The sequence below is a fragment of the Salmo salar genome, chromosome 07 (assembly GCF_965601325.2).
Source record: "Salmo salar chromosome 07, fSalSal1, whole genome shotgun sequence".
Taxonomy (NCBI): domain Eukaryota; kingdom Metazoa; phylum Chordata; class Actinopteri; order Salmoniformes; family Salmonidae; genus Salmo; species Salmo salar.
The window spans coordinates 61,030,618-61,047,024 of NC_138297.1; the positions used below are offsets into that span (position 1 = coordinate 61,030,618).

The following is a 16,407-nucleotide window of genomic DNA, read 5'->3' on the forward strand; positions in this document are numbered from 1 at the left end:
TGTTCTGATTATAGCTATCAAAACATTTGTTTTGAAGTTCAGCTCTTCCCCCATGTATCTGCAAGGAATATTTCACAATTAAGTTTTTTGGAATAGCTTTTTATTTATTGTATAATGTATATTTGTAAATCCTCCGTATTATGGCCCTCCCCCCAGCCTTTAAACAGCGAAGCATAGGCACAGCGGTTTTCAGTCAGAAATACGTTGTCTTGAGGGTGGTCATCATTGGGCATGCACCAGAGCTCCAGCTCCCTGGCCATAACCAAATCCTTTGGGACCAAAGTTCTTTGCGTAACATGCTGGGGACAAAGAAAACAATGAGTATGGAAATGCTGATGCATCCTAAAACATGTCACTTTACGTCAGTCAAAGGGTGATTGCGATAGAGAAAGCTGTGTTAAATACAACACTGGTTAAGAAAAGTAACCTTACGATGGACTGTTTCCCTGTGAGCTCTCTGTGTGCTTGCTGATCCAATGAGGAGTGAATACTTTAGTTATCAAACAGCACAAAACGAGCCTGATCTCAATGCTGCGTGGGCGCTACATTAAAAGCTAACTGATCAATCCGCCAGTTGGCTCTGGGACCCTGTACATACTCGGGTTGTACAACACATTTGACAAAACAACCAAGAGTTGATCTGCACTCATGATTAGACAGCTGTTGTGGATACAACGGCTCAATGGTTTTGTGCAAACAAACTGTTGTATGACAGTTCTTACATGGTATTACAACTGAGTCAGATTCGCTGGACAAGTTGGGTGTTTACGGGGCCTACGATTCCCCCTTTAAGCTTCAATAAAAGAAACCCTAAGTGCTGTGTGTGTGTGTGTATGGGACTGTGTGCGTGCGCACGTACGTGGACAGCGCTTAATCTATTGTTTAGCCAAACCATTCCAATGCCATCTGGTGTGCATGATCTGGAAAGAGGAGCCATTGTGGAAGATGGATTTGGAATGTTTAGGGCATCGTGACTTGAATTCTAGCGGTTAGATTTCCAGGTGACATGGAAAGGGTAACAAACACTTAAACAGGCTTAAAGTCCGGAGCCTTCTATCCTAACCCCAGGCACACAAACACAGCTAGAATACATGGCCTCCAATACCCTCTGCTAATAGTATAATGCTCCTGTTTTTGTTTTGCAGTGCTTTTATGTAACAGCTAGTTCATCTAGTTCTTGTGCCTCAGGTATAGTCATGTAATCTGCCTATGGTGGGTGGGGTTGGGTTGAGTTCCTTCGCTCTGGTGACTGCCCCGGGGTGAAGTGTCCTCTAGGTACAGATCTACGATCAGCTTTCCCTCCCCCAATCCTAAACCTGAACCAAGATCAGCTTCTAGGGGCAACTTCACCCTACAACGGTTCCCTCACACTGGTGACCATGCAGGCCCAAGCCTGAAAGGGAATCTAGAAACCCAATGTCTCACCTTTGCAGTAGATCTCTCCATCTTTCTCTGTCTGGGTGGTAGACTCCAGGCTCTTCCCACACTTGGCACACCGAAAGCAGTTCTTATGCCATGGCTGTTAAGATGAGATAAGATACTACTTTATTCATTACTGGGGAATGATATCAATGACAGGAATGTATCAACTAGTGTGCATTGAGGACAGATTCCAAAGCTTTTAATTCTCCAGCAGTATACTACACATGTACAAATCATACAGGCATTGGTCTAACATCTGGACACCAGATCTGATTATCAAAGGATTCCTATTGTGTTGCCATAATCCTTCACATACTGTACATTTCCTGCCATTGTGAGCCGCAGAATGCAGCGTAACACTAGTTAAAGTCAAGCTAAAATTACATCAGCCTGCCATGACGTGATGGCCTACATCTGCCTGAATCCCCCCAGCCAGTCAGTCAGCACTGCAGACTTCTACACCAGCTGCCTGGAAACCAGCCCTCCAAATCCAGAGTTTATGAAAAAGCTTAAGCCAGAAAAATTTGATTTCTGTCTTATGAATTTCCTGCAGTGAATCCAACCAATTGGCCCCTTGCAATAGTAAACCAACCTGTTTTCAATCAATGGTGGTCACAACAGTTAGCTCAAAACCTTAATTCCCTGCCCCATTTACTCTACGTCTCCCCCGCTCACCTTGCCTGCCCCCACGATCTTCTCCGCAGCGTACACTGACTCCCCACACCGGCCACACTTATCCGAGCCCCCGAACTTCTGGGCGAATTTGGAGGGGTTGGGGTTGGTGGTGGGTCTGTGACACTGGGTCCTGAAGGTGTACACAAACAAACAGCATTAGAGAAGTTAGTGGAACAGATCCCCTCTGGTTCTTTGGGGAACGCACCAGGCCCCTCTCGTCCCCAGGACCAAGGAGTCAGGCTTGGGTAGGCGCTGGGTAAACTCTGGGACCCTGGAGCGCTCCCTAACGAAGGGGAAAGTCCCTGAATAGGAGGCTTTGTGCCGGGGACAGTGTGGAGAGAAGAGGGTCAGCAGGGCTGCCCAGGAGCCGGTGGTTAGGTTACATAATGGGGCCCTTTCATAACAACAACCACCTGACGCCAGACTGGGTAAACAGCCCTGTGTGTACAGTAGATGAGTTTACTGGCCATTACCACGGCTCTGACTGACTGACTGGGAGGTTACTGGCCATTACCACGGCTCTGACTGACTGACTGGGAGGTTACTGGCCATTACCACGGCTCTGACTGACTGACTGGGAGGTTACTGGCCATTACCACGGCTCTGACTGACTGACTGGGAGGTTACTGGCCATAACCACGGCTCTGACTGACTGACTGGGAGGTTACTGGCCATTACCACGGCTCTGACTGACTGACTGGGAGGTTACTGGCCATTACCACGGCTCTGACTGACTGACTGACTGGGAGGTTACTGGCCATACACCACGGCTCTGACTGACTGACTGACTGGGAGGTTACTGGCCATTACCACGGCTTTGACTGACTGACTGGGAGGTTACTGGCCATTACCACGGCTCTGACTGACTGACTGGGAGGTTACTGGCCATTACCACGGCTCTGACTGACTGACTGGGAGGTTACTGGCCATAACCACGGCTCTGACTGACTGACTGGGAGGTTACTGGCCATTACCACGGCTCTGACTGACTGGGAGGTTACTGGCCATTACCACGGCTCTGACTGACTGACTGGGAGGTTACTGGCCATTACCACGGCTCTGACTGACTGACTGACTGGGAGGTTACTGGCCATTACCACGGCTCTGACTGACTGGGAGGTTACTGGCCATTACCACGGCTCTGACTGACTGACTGGGAGGTTACTGGCCATTACCACGGCTCTGACTGACTGACTGGGAGGTTACTGGCCATTACCACGGCTCTGACTGACTGACTGGGAGGTTACTGGCCATAACCACGGCTCTGACTGGGAGGTTACTGGCCATAACCACGGCTCTGACTGGGAGGTTACTGGCCATAACCACGGCTCTGACTGGGAGGTTACTGGCCATAACCACGGCTCTGACTGGGAGGTTACTGGCCATAACCACGGCTCTGACTGGGAGGTTACTGGCCATAACCACGGCTCTGACTGGGAGGTTACTGGCCATAACCACGGCTCTGACTGGGAGGTTACTGGCCATTACCACGGCTCTGACTGACTGACTGGGAGGTTACTGGCCATTACCACGGCTCTGACTGACTGACTGACTGGGAGGTTACTGGCCATTACCACGGCTCTGACTGACTGACTGACTGACTGACTGGGAGGTTACTGGCCATTACCACGGCTCTGACTGACTGACTGGGAGGTTACTGGCCATTACCACGGCTCTGACTGACTGACTGACTGGGAGGTTACTGGCCATTACCACGGCTCTGACTGACTGACTGACTGGGAGGTTACTGGCCATTACCACGGCTCTGACTGACTGACTGACTGGGAGGTTACTGGCCATTACCACGGCTCTGACTGACTGGGAGGTTACTGGCCATAACCACGGCTCTGACTGGGAGATTACTGGCCATAACCACGGCTCTGACTGGGAGATTACTGGCCATAACCACGGCTCTGACTGGGAGGTTACTGGCCATAACCACGGCTCTGACTGACTGACTGGGAGGTTACTGGCCATTACTACGGCTCTGACTGACTGGGAGGTTACTGGCCATTACCACGGCTCTGACTGACTGGCCATAACCACGGCTCTGACTGACTGACTGGGAGGTTACTGGCCATTACCACGGCTCTGACTGACTGACTGGGAGGTTACTGGCCATAACCACGGCTCTGACTGACTGACTGGGAGGTTACTGACCATTACCACGGCTCTGACTGACTGACTGGTAGGTAACTGGCCATAACCACGGCTCTGACTGACTGGGAGGTTACTGGCCATTACCACAGCTCTGACTGACTGGGAGGTTACTGGCCATTACCACGGCTCTGACTGACTGGGAGGTTACTGGCCATTACCACGGCTCTGACTGACTGACTGGGAGGTTACTGGCCATTACCACGGCTCTGACTGACTGACTGGGAGGTTACTGGCCATTACCACGGCTCTGACTGACTGACTGGGAGGTTACTGGCCATTACCACGGCTCTGACTGACTGACTGGGAGGTTACTGGCCATTACCACGGCTTTGACTGACTGACTGGGAGGTTACTGGCCATTACCACGGCTCTGACTGACTGGGAGGTTACTGGCCATTACCACGGCTCTGACTGACTGACTGGGAGGTTACTGGCCATTACCACGGCTCTGACTGACTGACTGGGAGGTTACTGGCCATTACCACGGCTCTGACTGACTGACTGGGAGGTTACTGGCCATTACCACGGCTCTGACTGACTGACTGGGAGGTTACTGGCCATTACCACGGCTCTGACTGACTGACTGGGAGGTTACTGGCCATTACCACGGCTTTGACTGACTGACTGACTGGGAGGTTACTGGCCATTACCACGGCTCTGACTGACTGACTGGGAGGTTACTGGCCATTACCACGGCTCTGACTGACTGACTGGTAGGTAACTGGCCATAACCACGGCTCTGACTGACTGACTGGGAGGTTACTGGCCATTACCACGGCTCTGACTGACTGGGAGGTTACTGGCCATTACCACGGCTCTGACTGACTGACTGGGAGGTTACTGGCCATTACCACGGCTCTGACTGACTGACTGGGAGGTTACTGGCCATTACCACGGCTCTGACTGACTGACTGGGAGGTTACTGGCCATTACCACGGCTCTGACTGACTGACTGGGAGGTTACTGGCCATTACCACGGCTCTGACTGACTGACTGGGAGGTTACTGGCCATTACCACGGCTTTGACTGACTGACTGACTGGGAGGTTACTGGCCATTACCACGGCTTTGACTGACTGACTGACTGGGAGGTTACTGGCCATTACCACGGCTCTGACTGACTGACTGGGAGGTTACTGGCCATTACCACGGCTCTGACTGACTGACTGGTAGGTTACTGGCCATTACCACGGCTCTGACTGACTGACTGGGAGGTTACTGGCCATTACCACGGCTTTGACTGACTGACTGACTGGGAGGTTACTGGCCATTACCACGGCTTTGACTGACTGACTGACTGGGAGGTTACTGGCCATTACCACGGCTCTGACTGACTGACTGGTAGGTTACTGGCCATTACCACGGCTCTGACTGACTGACTGGGAGGTTACTGGCCATTACCACGGCTCTGACTGACTGACTGGGAGGTTACTGGCCATTACCACGGCTCTGACTGACTGACTGGGAGGTTACTGGCCATTACCACGGCTTTGACTGACTGACTGACTGGGAGGTTACTGGCCATTACCACGGCTCTGACTGACTGACTGGTAGGTTACTGGCCATTACCACGGCTCTGACTGACTGACTGGGAGGTTACTGGCCATTACCACGGCTCTGACTATCAGGTTATTCCCAGGTCTCTTAGAAAAACAACCATGTGGAAAGAGTGTCATGCTGCAATATGAGTCTGGGCCCATATTCAAAAATCATTTCAGATTAGGAGTGCTGATCTAGGATCATGTCCTCTCTGTCCATGTCATCTTGTTCATTATGATCTAAAAGGGAAATCTGATCTTAGCTCAGTACACCTATGTTGATGTGGTCTAAATACAAACCCTGATTACAGTACTCTAAGTGTCTATATACGTTTATAGTTGTTTGTTTATAGTTTATTTTGACAGATGTGTATGCGCTCTAGTCTAATGTATCCTAGGCTGAACTCTGGAAGTTTACACAGTATTCCTCAGATGATCAGGGAACCATTTGGATAACTGTTGAGCAATTGTGTGTCAGTGAAAATGCACATCAGAACCAATGATTAATAATAAAAGAACAATCGCATCAGGTCTAATCCGACGTCTGGGTTTCCCTTTGTAGTCATTTAGCAGATGCTCTTAACCCTAATTGCTCCTGTAAGTCGCTCTGGCTAAGTGCCTTGCTCAAACCAGCAATCTTAACCACTAGGTTTTTGCAGCCCACATAATCCGTGATGGAATACAATTTCATTTGATTTCAATGTAAATTGAGATTCCATACATCCACACAGTATTGAATAAACAGAAGAGAGGAATATGATATAGGGCGAAGTTGCCCCTAGATGCTGATCTTGGGTCAGTTTTGCATTTCCCCCACTAATGGTTAAGGTTAGGATTGGGGGAGGGGAAGCTGATCCTAGATCTGTACCAAGGGGAAACTCCACCCCCAGAGCTTTGTATATACTACACACGTACTCCTCTGGTTTGATCCCCAGTCTCTCTCCACGGTCCATGCTGAGTGTCCCAGCTCCCTGACCGTAGCCGTAGCCCTTGGGGCCGTACTTCTTCCCATAGCAGGACTTGCAGTAGATCTCAGTGTCGTGGATGGCCACATTGTTGCTGTCTAAACCCTTTCTGCAGACCACTGGATAGGAAGGAAAAATACAACTTTCTGAATGACACAGGATTGTTTGTCTGAACAACACATTGCATTGTAACTGGAGGGATACTGAATTGTCACAAGTTTCCCTAAAAAGATCTTAATTCCTCAATGGTGGATTTAGTTTCTAAATGGGATATTATCCCTCATTCCAGGAAGGAGGAGGGGGGTGAAAAGAGAGAGTGCCACAGTGTGCATCACAGCAGCAAGATCAGTGACCTGTTGCCACAACAAAATGCAACCAGTGAAGAACAAACACCATTGTAAATACAACCCATATTTGTTGTTGCACTTTGTGCAAATAGTTCTATTTACAGCACTGTACATAGACATCATGACATCTGAAATGTCTATTCATATGGAACTTTGAGTAATGTTTACTTTTTGATTATCTAACTTGGTTTAGTAATGTAAACATGTTTCATCCCAATAAAGCCTGTTGAATTGCAATGAAATAAGAGAGAGTGAGAAAGGGACAGAGAGCAGTTTAACTAAGAGCATTCTTTCAGATTATGTGTCCTACTTTAATCCAATTAACTCCATCAGGTGCAATCTGAATCAACACAGTCCTTTTGTCCCCACTAGCATCCCCCTCAGGCCAGGGTCAGGGTTCTAAAAGCATCCTGTATGAATTGACTACAGGTGAAATAGTATGGGGGCATCTGGTTAGAGTATGTAGGAGAAAGGTGGTTCCCGCACACATTTACCTGAAACTACAATTCACCTTTAACTCCAGATTAAATCCTTTTAATTTACAATGTTTAAGAGAGTATATTATTATTTTATCTCTCACAACTTAGTCTTCCTGTACAAGAAAGAGCAATGTATAACTACCATTGCTATCTAAACTACCACTGTATAACTACCATTGCTACCTTAACTACCACTACTACATAAACTACCACTGTATAACTACCATTTGATAAATGGCATCTAAATAGTGTGGCTTCATTTACTATGATGAGGAGTTCAGCAAAACTGGAGGTAGGTGCATTATTAATGCATATATAGTGGACTACCCTATGACCCCTGGTCAGAAGTAATGCACTATGTAGGGAATATGGTGCCATTTGGGACACACATATTGGCTCCCACTGCTCATTAACTCATCTATAGGTCTGCCTGCTCTAAACAAAGCCAGTTTTGTAAGGACCCCACAAAAATACTTCATTTCTGGGACAGATTGTTTTTGCGCTTGCTTTGATGGCAGAGTGCTCATCCACAGCATGCGCTCTGTGTGTACACTCCAGTCAAGGTCCCCAAAACGTCTTCTTCACTGAGAAGGAGGTGCACACACACCATCTCATACGGCTAGCAGGACCATGTCCACTTCCTATTTACTGAGCTATGGGATGAGATGAGAAACACAATCCATTATGCATGATACATTGCATAGATTGGTGAACTTCAGTTTGACCCCTATCATATAACTTCCTCAAAGTATAGTTCCTTTCTCACGGTTCCCATTCATATTAAAGTGACAGAAAAGACCATTCATATTAAAGTGAACAGGAAAGACCATTCATATTAAAGTGACAGAAAAGACCATTCAAGATGGAGGTTGACTCTGTGGGTTCACATGCCCTGTCCAGACACACCCTCTAGTCCCTTCAAATTCCAATCTGGACCTCGAAGCCAGTTCCACTACTTTTGTTCATTATTCCCTCTAATCAAGGACTGATTTAGACCTGGGAAAGCAGGGCTTTGTTCACACAGGCATTCCAATTCTATTATTTTTTTACCAATCAGATCAGCTCGGAAAAATAACTGATGTGAAAAGATCTCATGTGACTGGTCAAAAGACCAATTAGTGGAAAAAACATCAGAATTGAGCTGCCTGTGTAAACGCAGCCCAAGTGGGCGCAATTCATTGTCAGGTAGAACAGAAAAGCAGCAGTAGTCTGGACTTCGTAGGGTCAGATTTTAATACCCCTGCTCTAGTCTAACCCATACACACTTGTAGATCTGATCTGAAATTATTGATTGGGGGAGGTTTAGGCCAGGTGGAAGTTTCACCTTATTGCTTATCAGGAAGAAAGGTAGAATGACAACCATATTTCTGCGGCTCCTTACACCTGTTCAATCCTTTCAGAGCTCCACAATTGTCTTGGGCTTGTTTCTTGACACGGACAAAGTGGACTAACAGGGCCACCACGTTCAGTAGCCAAACATTGTTGAATATTTCAGAACGTTCCAAAATGTTGCGTCCTACTGAACGCACCCCAGTTAGGCTGATCCAACACTGAGGAGAGAAAATTAGGTCGCACTCACTGCACAGGAAGCAGCATTTGTGGAAGCTCTTCCCATCACATTGCACCTCCTCGGCATGGTACACCGTCCCCTGGCATGCACCACACTTGTTACCTCCTCCCCAGTTTGGCATGTTGGTGCTGTTGGAGAGAAAAATGTGCAGAGGGGATGAGAGACATGATGTGAGACTTAAAATAAGTTTCTCCTAGGTACAGATCTAGGATCAGCTTCCCCTACCCCAATCCTAACCTTGACAATTAGTGGGGGAAATTGACCCAAGATCACGGTCTAGGGGCAACTTCAGCCTACTCCAAAAGGAGAAACACAGAGGAAGTTAAGGGTTAGTCCTTCCTGTCCTGTTTGACACAAAACATCAGTGAAACACCTTCCTGGACCAATGAGATACAGGCACAAGACAACAACCCCTTCTGTGCTCAGGAAGTCCAAACTGAACAACAGGCCACTGAGTCTAAGTGAGGACAAAACAATAGGGCAGCTTAATACATTATGGAGGTTTCATTGGTTCTACAACACCTCAGAACAATGTTTTTCTAGGAGTTATAAAATATTAATTCAAATGGCTTGTACAAAACAAGTGTGACCTATAAACACTGATGTGTTGGCCACATAGAATCTACATGACAAACCGATGCAGAGAGTCACATCATGTAATCACTTTAAAGACCAGCCGTACACCGGTATTTGATTAGAGACACAAAAACATAATTTAAAGATGTTACACTTCCATCTGCATTCCATGACAAGCAGAGTCCACAAACAACCAGAACGTCCACTCTATTACTATGTAGTGCACTACTTTTGATATGGGCCCTGGTCAAAAGAAGTGCACTACATAGTGAATAGGATGCCTTTAGGGACACAACCATGATGTTACCATCAAGAAAATAAAGAGTGCTCTTATTTTTTCATGAAGGAAACCACAGAGCAGTGCAGTCATTGATCAAGCACGAGGACGGCTACTTTGTGGAGTTCCCACCCTCCCAACGTTATTACAGACTGCGTGACATGCCCAAACACGAGAGAGAATCAAAAGTTCGCTCAGGGCGTATAATGTCTGTTCTTTCAAAAGAGTTTCAATGCCCTGCATCCAATATTTAAATCAGTGTTGTGGTATGTGCAAACACACAATCCATAGGTTTTTTATGAATAGGGTATTGGGAGTTTAACAACTTGGTTGTGCCTCAATGTTTTTAATACATCTACAGATTAACTACTTCTTTTTGAGACATGAGAGAGCAGATTAGCTACTTCTTTTTGAGACATGGGAGAGCAGATTAGCTACTTCTTTTTGAGACATGGGAGAGCAGATTAGCTACTTCTTTTTGAGACATGGGAGAGCAGATTAGCTACTTCTTTTTGAGACATGAGAGAGCAGATTAGCTACTTCTTTTTGAGACATGGGAGAGCAGATTAGCTACTTCTTTTTGAGACATGGGAGAGCAGATTAGCTACTTCTTTTTGAGACATGAGAGAGCAGATTAGCTACTTCTTTTTGAGACATGAGAGAGCAGATTAGCTACTTCTTTTTGAGACATGAGAGAGCAGATTAGCTACTTCTTTTTGAGACATGGGAGAGCAGATTAGCTACTTCTTTTTGAGACATGGGAGAGCAGATTTGGGGTGAGGTTTAACCAACTGAAAAACGAGCAATGAAGCCTATTCAATTAAAAACCAAAGAGTTATTGAATAGGTATAACTTTTACAAGTATGGGGAATCACATACAACCATATATACAGGATATTTGCAGACGACACGGCGGTGGTAGGCCTGATCACCGACGACGATGAGACGGTTTACAGCAGGGTTCCCCAACTAGCGGCCTGCGGGATGATTTTATTCCCCCCCCCAAAAAAATGTTTTTTCCCTAAATAAATACATTTCAATTGTTGGACACAAGGCTAAAAACAACAGTAAATCAACTCCGAGTGAATTTAATTTTGAAAATCTGGTCCAAAGCAATCCCACACATAGATATATGTGATCGTAAACAAAGGTAAGCAAGGTTTCAAATGATGTTTTAGTCGAATGTTATCCGTGTGGGCTTCTTGCGGTCAATTTGCTGTCTACAAATTATTTGTAATTATGTTCCGGCTCCCTGACCATCTGCTCAAGAAAATAAATTGGATCGCGACTGAATTTAGTTGATGATCCCTGGCATACAGGGAGAAGGTCTGTGACCTGGCAGTGTGGTCCCAGGACAACAACCTCTCCCTCAATGTCTGCAAGACAAAGGAGCTGATCGTGGACTCCAGGAAATGGAGGACCGAGCACGCCCCCATCCACAGGGCTGTAGTGGAGCGGATCGACACAGGACAACACACCTCTTCCCCCCAGGAGGCGGAAAAGATTCGGCATGGGCCCTCAGATACTCAAAAGGTTCTACAGCTGCACCATTTAGAGCATCTTGACTGGCTGCATCACCGCTCCGTATGGCAACGGCTTAGCATCCGACTGCAGGGCGCTACAGAGGGTAGTGCGTACGGGCTGCCTGCCACCCAGGACCTCTATACCAGGCGGTGTCAGTGGAAGGCCCTAAAGATTGTCAAAGAGTCCAGCCACCCAAGTCATAGAATGTTCTCTTTTCTACCGCACAGCAAGCGGTACCAATGCACCAAGTCTGGAACCAACAGGACACTGAACAGCTTCTACCCCCAAGCCATAGAACTGCTAAATAGTTAGTTAAATAGTTAACTAATACCTACCCGGACTAGCTGCACTGACCCTTTTTGCACCAACTGTTTTGACTAATCACATACGCTGCTGTTACTGTTTATGATCTATCCTATTGTCACTTTATCGCTACATATGAACATATCTACCTCAATTACCTCATACCCCTGCACATCGACTCGGTACTGGTACCGCGTGTAACGTTATATAGCCAAGTTATCGTTACTCATTGTGTATTTATTCCTTATTATTTAGTTATTAAATCTCTTTTTTTTCTCTCTGCATTGTTGGGGAAGGCCCGTAAGTAAACATTTCACTGTTAGTCTACACATGTTTACGAAGCATGTGGCAAATACTATTTCATTTGATTTAACTATTTGTATTTCTGTTGATAAATCTCATCAGATGTTGCCTAACCCAAGAACCTGGAAAGACAGACAGTACAGGAAACTGCTACAGTATAGATCATTTACCAGGCTAAACAGCTATGCTGTGTCAATTTATTTGGAAAAGTTTAATCAACGGTCCAACTGAAATATGCACCAGCCACTTGTCTGAGCCAAGACTATGGTAAAAGTCTATGCAACAAACTAGTTATTTCACCTGAGCGACTTGTCGTCGACCCAATCTATCTGGAGAATCCAACTGTTTCACCTAAATAAATCCCCCTCGTGCCACCAATATGGATTCAGCTCTGCTGTATAGATAAACAATGTACCGACCTGTATTTGTTTTTGTAGAATCCTTCAATTTTATCCCAAGCGTATCGACGTCGTGTCCTTTGCGGACTCACCAAACTACTCTGTTCAGTTGTTTTGGAGAGGGGAGTGGTTTAGCCAGGCAGTGGAGGAGAGTTTTACTGTTTTACTCATTCATTGCTTATAACCCAACATGTCAGAAATATAGCATATAAAGAATACCAGTCATTAGACCTGTCTGAGTTAAGCCAGATATCTGTTTTAATTGGAATGCATGCAGGAAACCATAAGGGTTAAAGGTGGTGTGTTGCAGTGTCCTAGTCATAGCCTGCAGAAATTACAGCTCTAATTAAGTATACCACGGGTATGAAAAATATGTATTTTTACTGCAATAATTACCTTGCTAACCAGTTTATAATAGCAATAAGGCACCTCGATGGTTTGTGGTTTATCCAGGCACTCAGCGTTGCCCTTAAGAACAGCCCTTAACCATGGTATATTGGCCATATATCACACCCTGTCGGGTCTTATTGCTATTATAAACTGGTTAGCAACGTAATTATTGCAGTAAAAATGAATGTTTTGTCATACCAGTGGTATTCGGCCAGCATGCTTTACCTTAACTCTCTCACATAAAAAAACACCATATTCAGTGACATAGCCTCATCAGTTTTATTTGTAAATGGTGTCCTATGATTGGTTGAAAATGTCATCCAATAGAATAGTAAGTCACATGAGTAGATCATGCATTGTAAAGATGTGATCATCTGCATAGACCTGTGCAGAATGTATGTATCTGCAATATACAACTACACTGTTGTGTACTGTAGCTGAGTTTGAATGGAGGGAAAACTGTCAGAAACCTACATGGATATCGATGGTGGCAAGGCTGAATGTCGGAATGTTAGAAGCCACCGATGTTCAAATATCAAGTTTCCCACATCATTATGGAAGCTTCGTCATGGGAACAGAAAAGTGACAGGCACAGAGGCATCTCACAGGGAGTATGCTCTTCAGATAAGGAGGATCTTACAGACAGCCTAGATAGAAACACACAGGGTTAAGAGGCAGCCCTTTCAAACAGATACCAGTCTGCACACACTCACAGGCAGACAGTCCCTCCCTCTCTGCACCCACAACAAGGCTATAACTCAACTTTTGTTTTAGGGACTCTGTACTTTAAATGTTCCTGCAGCAACCAAGTAGTACTGGGTCGTGCCTCTGTGGATGAGTTCACATGGTATGGGGTGAAGTTGCCCGTAGACACTGATCTTTGTTCAGTGTGTAATTTCCCATAAACTTCACCCTACTTCATTAGTTAACACTGTTGTGTAAAAATTAACCATAATGCTGAGCAAAGGCCTTTTCTGAGATATTTCCACTTCATCAAGATGTGGGTTGGCTTGGTGTGGGTGATATTTAACTTGTCTCAGGGGTTACGTCCATTATGTAATCCCCCGCTCAGTGATTAATGCGACACACACACACACACACATACGCTGCTAATACACTCATCCAACCTCGCTCTGCTCACATATGTGAATCATATTAGCGGGACATGGCAGTATGTTTACAGTAAAATGTATTCATCAGTGGTAAAAGATGACTGTAGTCAGCCTCCCCTCTTATACCATAGTATCAGTGGTCCATATCTGTTGTCAGCCTCCCTTCTCATACCATAGTATCAGTGGTCCATATCTGTTGTCAGCCTCCCTTCTCATACCATTGTATCAGTGGTCCATATCTGTTGTCAGCCTCCCCTCTCATACCATTGTATCAGTGGTCCATGATGATAAATGCATCCCAGGGTCCGTATTCATAAAGCGTCTAAGAGTGCTGATCTACGATCAGGTCTCTTCCTGTCTATGTAATCGTATTCATTATGATCTAAAAGGATAAACTGATCCTAGATGAGCACTCCTACTCTAAGACGCTTGATGAATACTGGCACTGGTTACTGTTTCAGAGAGAGATCTGGAGGAGTCTAGTCATCAACCAGTGATGAATCCTCCCTTTCTCTGAGGTCAGGGTTACAACATACCCAGAGATCCTCCCTTCTCTGAGGTCAGGGTTACAACATACCCAGAGATCCTCCCTTCTCTGAGGTCAGGGTTACAACATACCCAGAGATCCTCCCTTCTCTGAGGTCAGGGTTACAACATACCCAGAGATCCTCCCTTCTCTGAGGTCAGGGTTACAACATACCCAGAGATCCTCCCTTCTCTGAGGTCAGGGTTACAACAGTACCCAGAGGCACCCTATTGTCAAGTCTGACGTCAACAGGATTTTCTCTGTGTGGATCAAAGACAACGCACAATGCCTTGTAGTCAAATCCGACCTCTCAGGACTAAGGTGAGAGTCCCAAATGGCACCCTATTCCCTATAAAGTGCACTACTTTTTACTAGGGCTGATAGGGCTTTGGTCAAAAGTAGTGCACTATATAGGGAATAGGGTACCATTTGAGACGTAATCTACCAGATAATTAGCTTGGCCATTTTCAGGGCAGAGTCCAGCCCTCAGACAGAGGTGGGAGTGTTGGACATTGTTTGGGTGTTCACTCACATATAACAAAAATATTTACCCCTCTGTCTCAGTTGTCCCAAACCTCAGTGTCCTGGATGATAGATTCTACGTCCCAAATTTGCACCCTATCCCCAATATAGTGCACTACTTTTGACCAGTGCCCATAGGGAAAAAGTAGTGGACTATGTAAGAAATAGGGTGCCATTTGGAGCACAAACCATTATGTTATGGTTGGAATGTGCCACGTATCTGAGGTAGCGCCCAAGGTCTGTCATGTTGCTGTGTGAAGACCACAGCTGGCTGGGATTTGCATGGGTTGTGCACTTCGTTTTCTCAGCTGGCACTGAGACTATGCTAGACAGCGTATGGAAAAAGGAGTGCAGTATAGAAAGGACCAGAGGAAATGAGTTTAGGAAACACACAAGTCAAGGCTGTTTGATGGCAGATATGTGGAGATTGGGAGCCATATGAGTTAGTGCAACCTGCGTTCTTGTTTTTCTTCACTCCAACCATCTGGCTCAGACTCTGTCGTGCAGTACTTGGTCAATGTATTATCAGAGATGGAAAACTTTGAATTCGAAGGCAAACCAAATCTACAGAAAGATAAGACATTTAGTCAGAGGCACAGTTCACTTCAAGGGTTTTCTTGGAATTATTTATATATATACACTACCGGCCAAAACTTTTAGAAGACCTACTCATGAAAGGGTTTTTCTTTCTTTTTACTATTTTCTACATTGTAGAATGTATGAAATAACACATATGGAATCATGTAGTAACCAAAAAAAGTGTTAAACAAATCTAAATACATTTTATATTTTAGATTCTTCAAATAGCCACCCTTTGCCTTGATGACAGATTTGCACACTTTTGGTATTCTCTCAACCATCTTCACCTAGAATGCTTTTCCAACAGTCTTGAAGGAGTTCCCACATATGCTGAGTACCTGTTGGCTGCTTTTCCTTCACTCTGCGGTCTGACTCATCCCAAACCATCTCAATTTGGTTGAGGTCGGGAGATTGTGGAGGGCAGGTCATCTGATGCAGCACTCAATCACTCTCCTTCTTTGTAAAATAGCGTTTACACTGCCTGATTATTATTATTTGACCCTGGTGGTCATCTATGAACATTTTAACATCAGGGCTTTATAAATACATTTGATTTGATTGATTGGAGGTATGTTGGGTCATTGTTCTGTTGAAAAACAAATGATAGTCCCACTAAGCCCAAACCAGATGGGATGGCGTATCGCTGCAGAATGCTGTGGTAGGCATGCCGGTTAAGTGTGCCTTGAATTCTAAATAAGTCACAGATAGTGTCACCAGCAAAGCACCCCCACACCATAACACC

The 16,407-nt window shown here is 45.6% G+C and overlaps 1 protein-coding gene across 2 annotated transcripts; it reads right to left on the reverse strand.

Annotated features, from left to right (window-relative positions):
• Nucleotides 1-83: 83 nt before the first annotated feature.
• Nucleotides 84-12,639, reverse strand: csrp2 (cysteine and glycine-rich protein 2). Of its 2 annotated transcripts, none has more exons than XM_045721348.2 (6): nt 10,888-10,910; nt 9,165-9,283; nt 6,710-6,878; nt 2,098-2,227; nt 1,426-1,519; nt 84-299 (listed from the first exon to the last, which is right to left on the reverse strand). In XM_045721348.2, the coding sequence occupies exons 2-6, from the start codon at nt 9,274-9,276 to the stop codon at nt 223-225; spliced, it is 582 nt and encodes a 193-aa protein (XP_045577304.1). In that variant the 5' UTR covers nt 9,277-9,283; nt 10,888-10,910; the 3' UTR covers nt 84-222.
• Nucleotides 12,640-16,407: the final 3,768 nt, after the last annotated feature.

Bases quoted from the DNA above. Each gene is read 5' to 3' on its own strand.
- csrp2 (XM_045721348.2), bottom strand. From the start codon at position 9,276: ATGCCAAACTGGGGAGGAGGTAACAAGTGTGGTGCATGCCAGGGGACG. The intron at 2,228-6,709 runs GTACGTGTGTAG...GTACACCTTCAG, and splicing joins CTGGGGATCAAACCAGAGGA to GACCCAGTGTCACAGACCCA. The intron at 300-1,425 runs GTGAGACATTGG...CTTTGTCCCCAG, and splicing joins TGGAGAGATCTACTGCAAAG to CATGTTACGCAAAGAACTTT.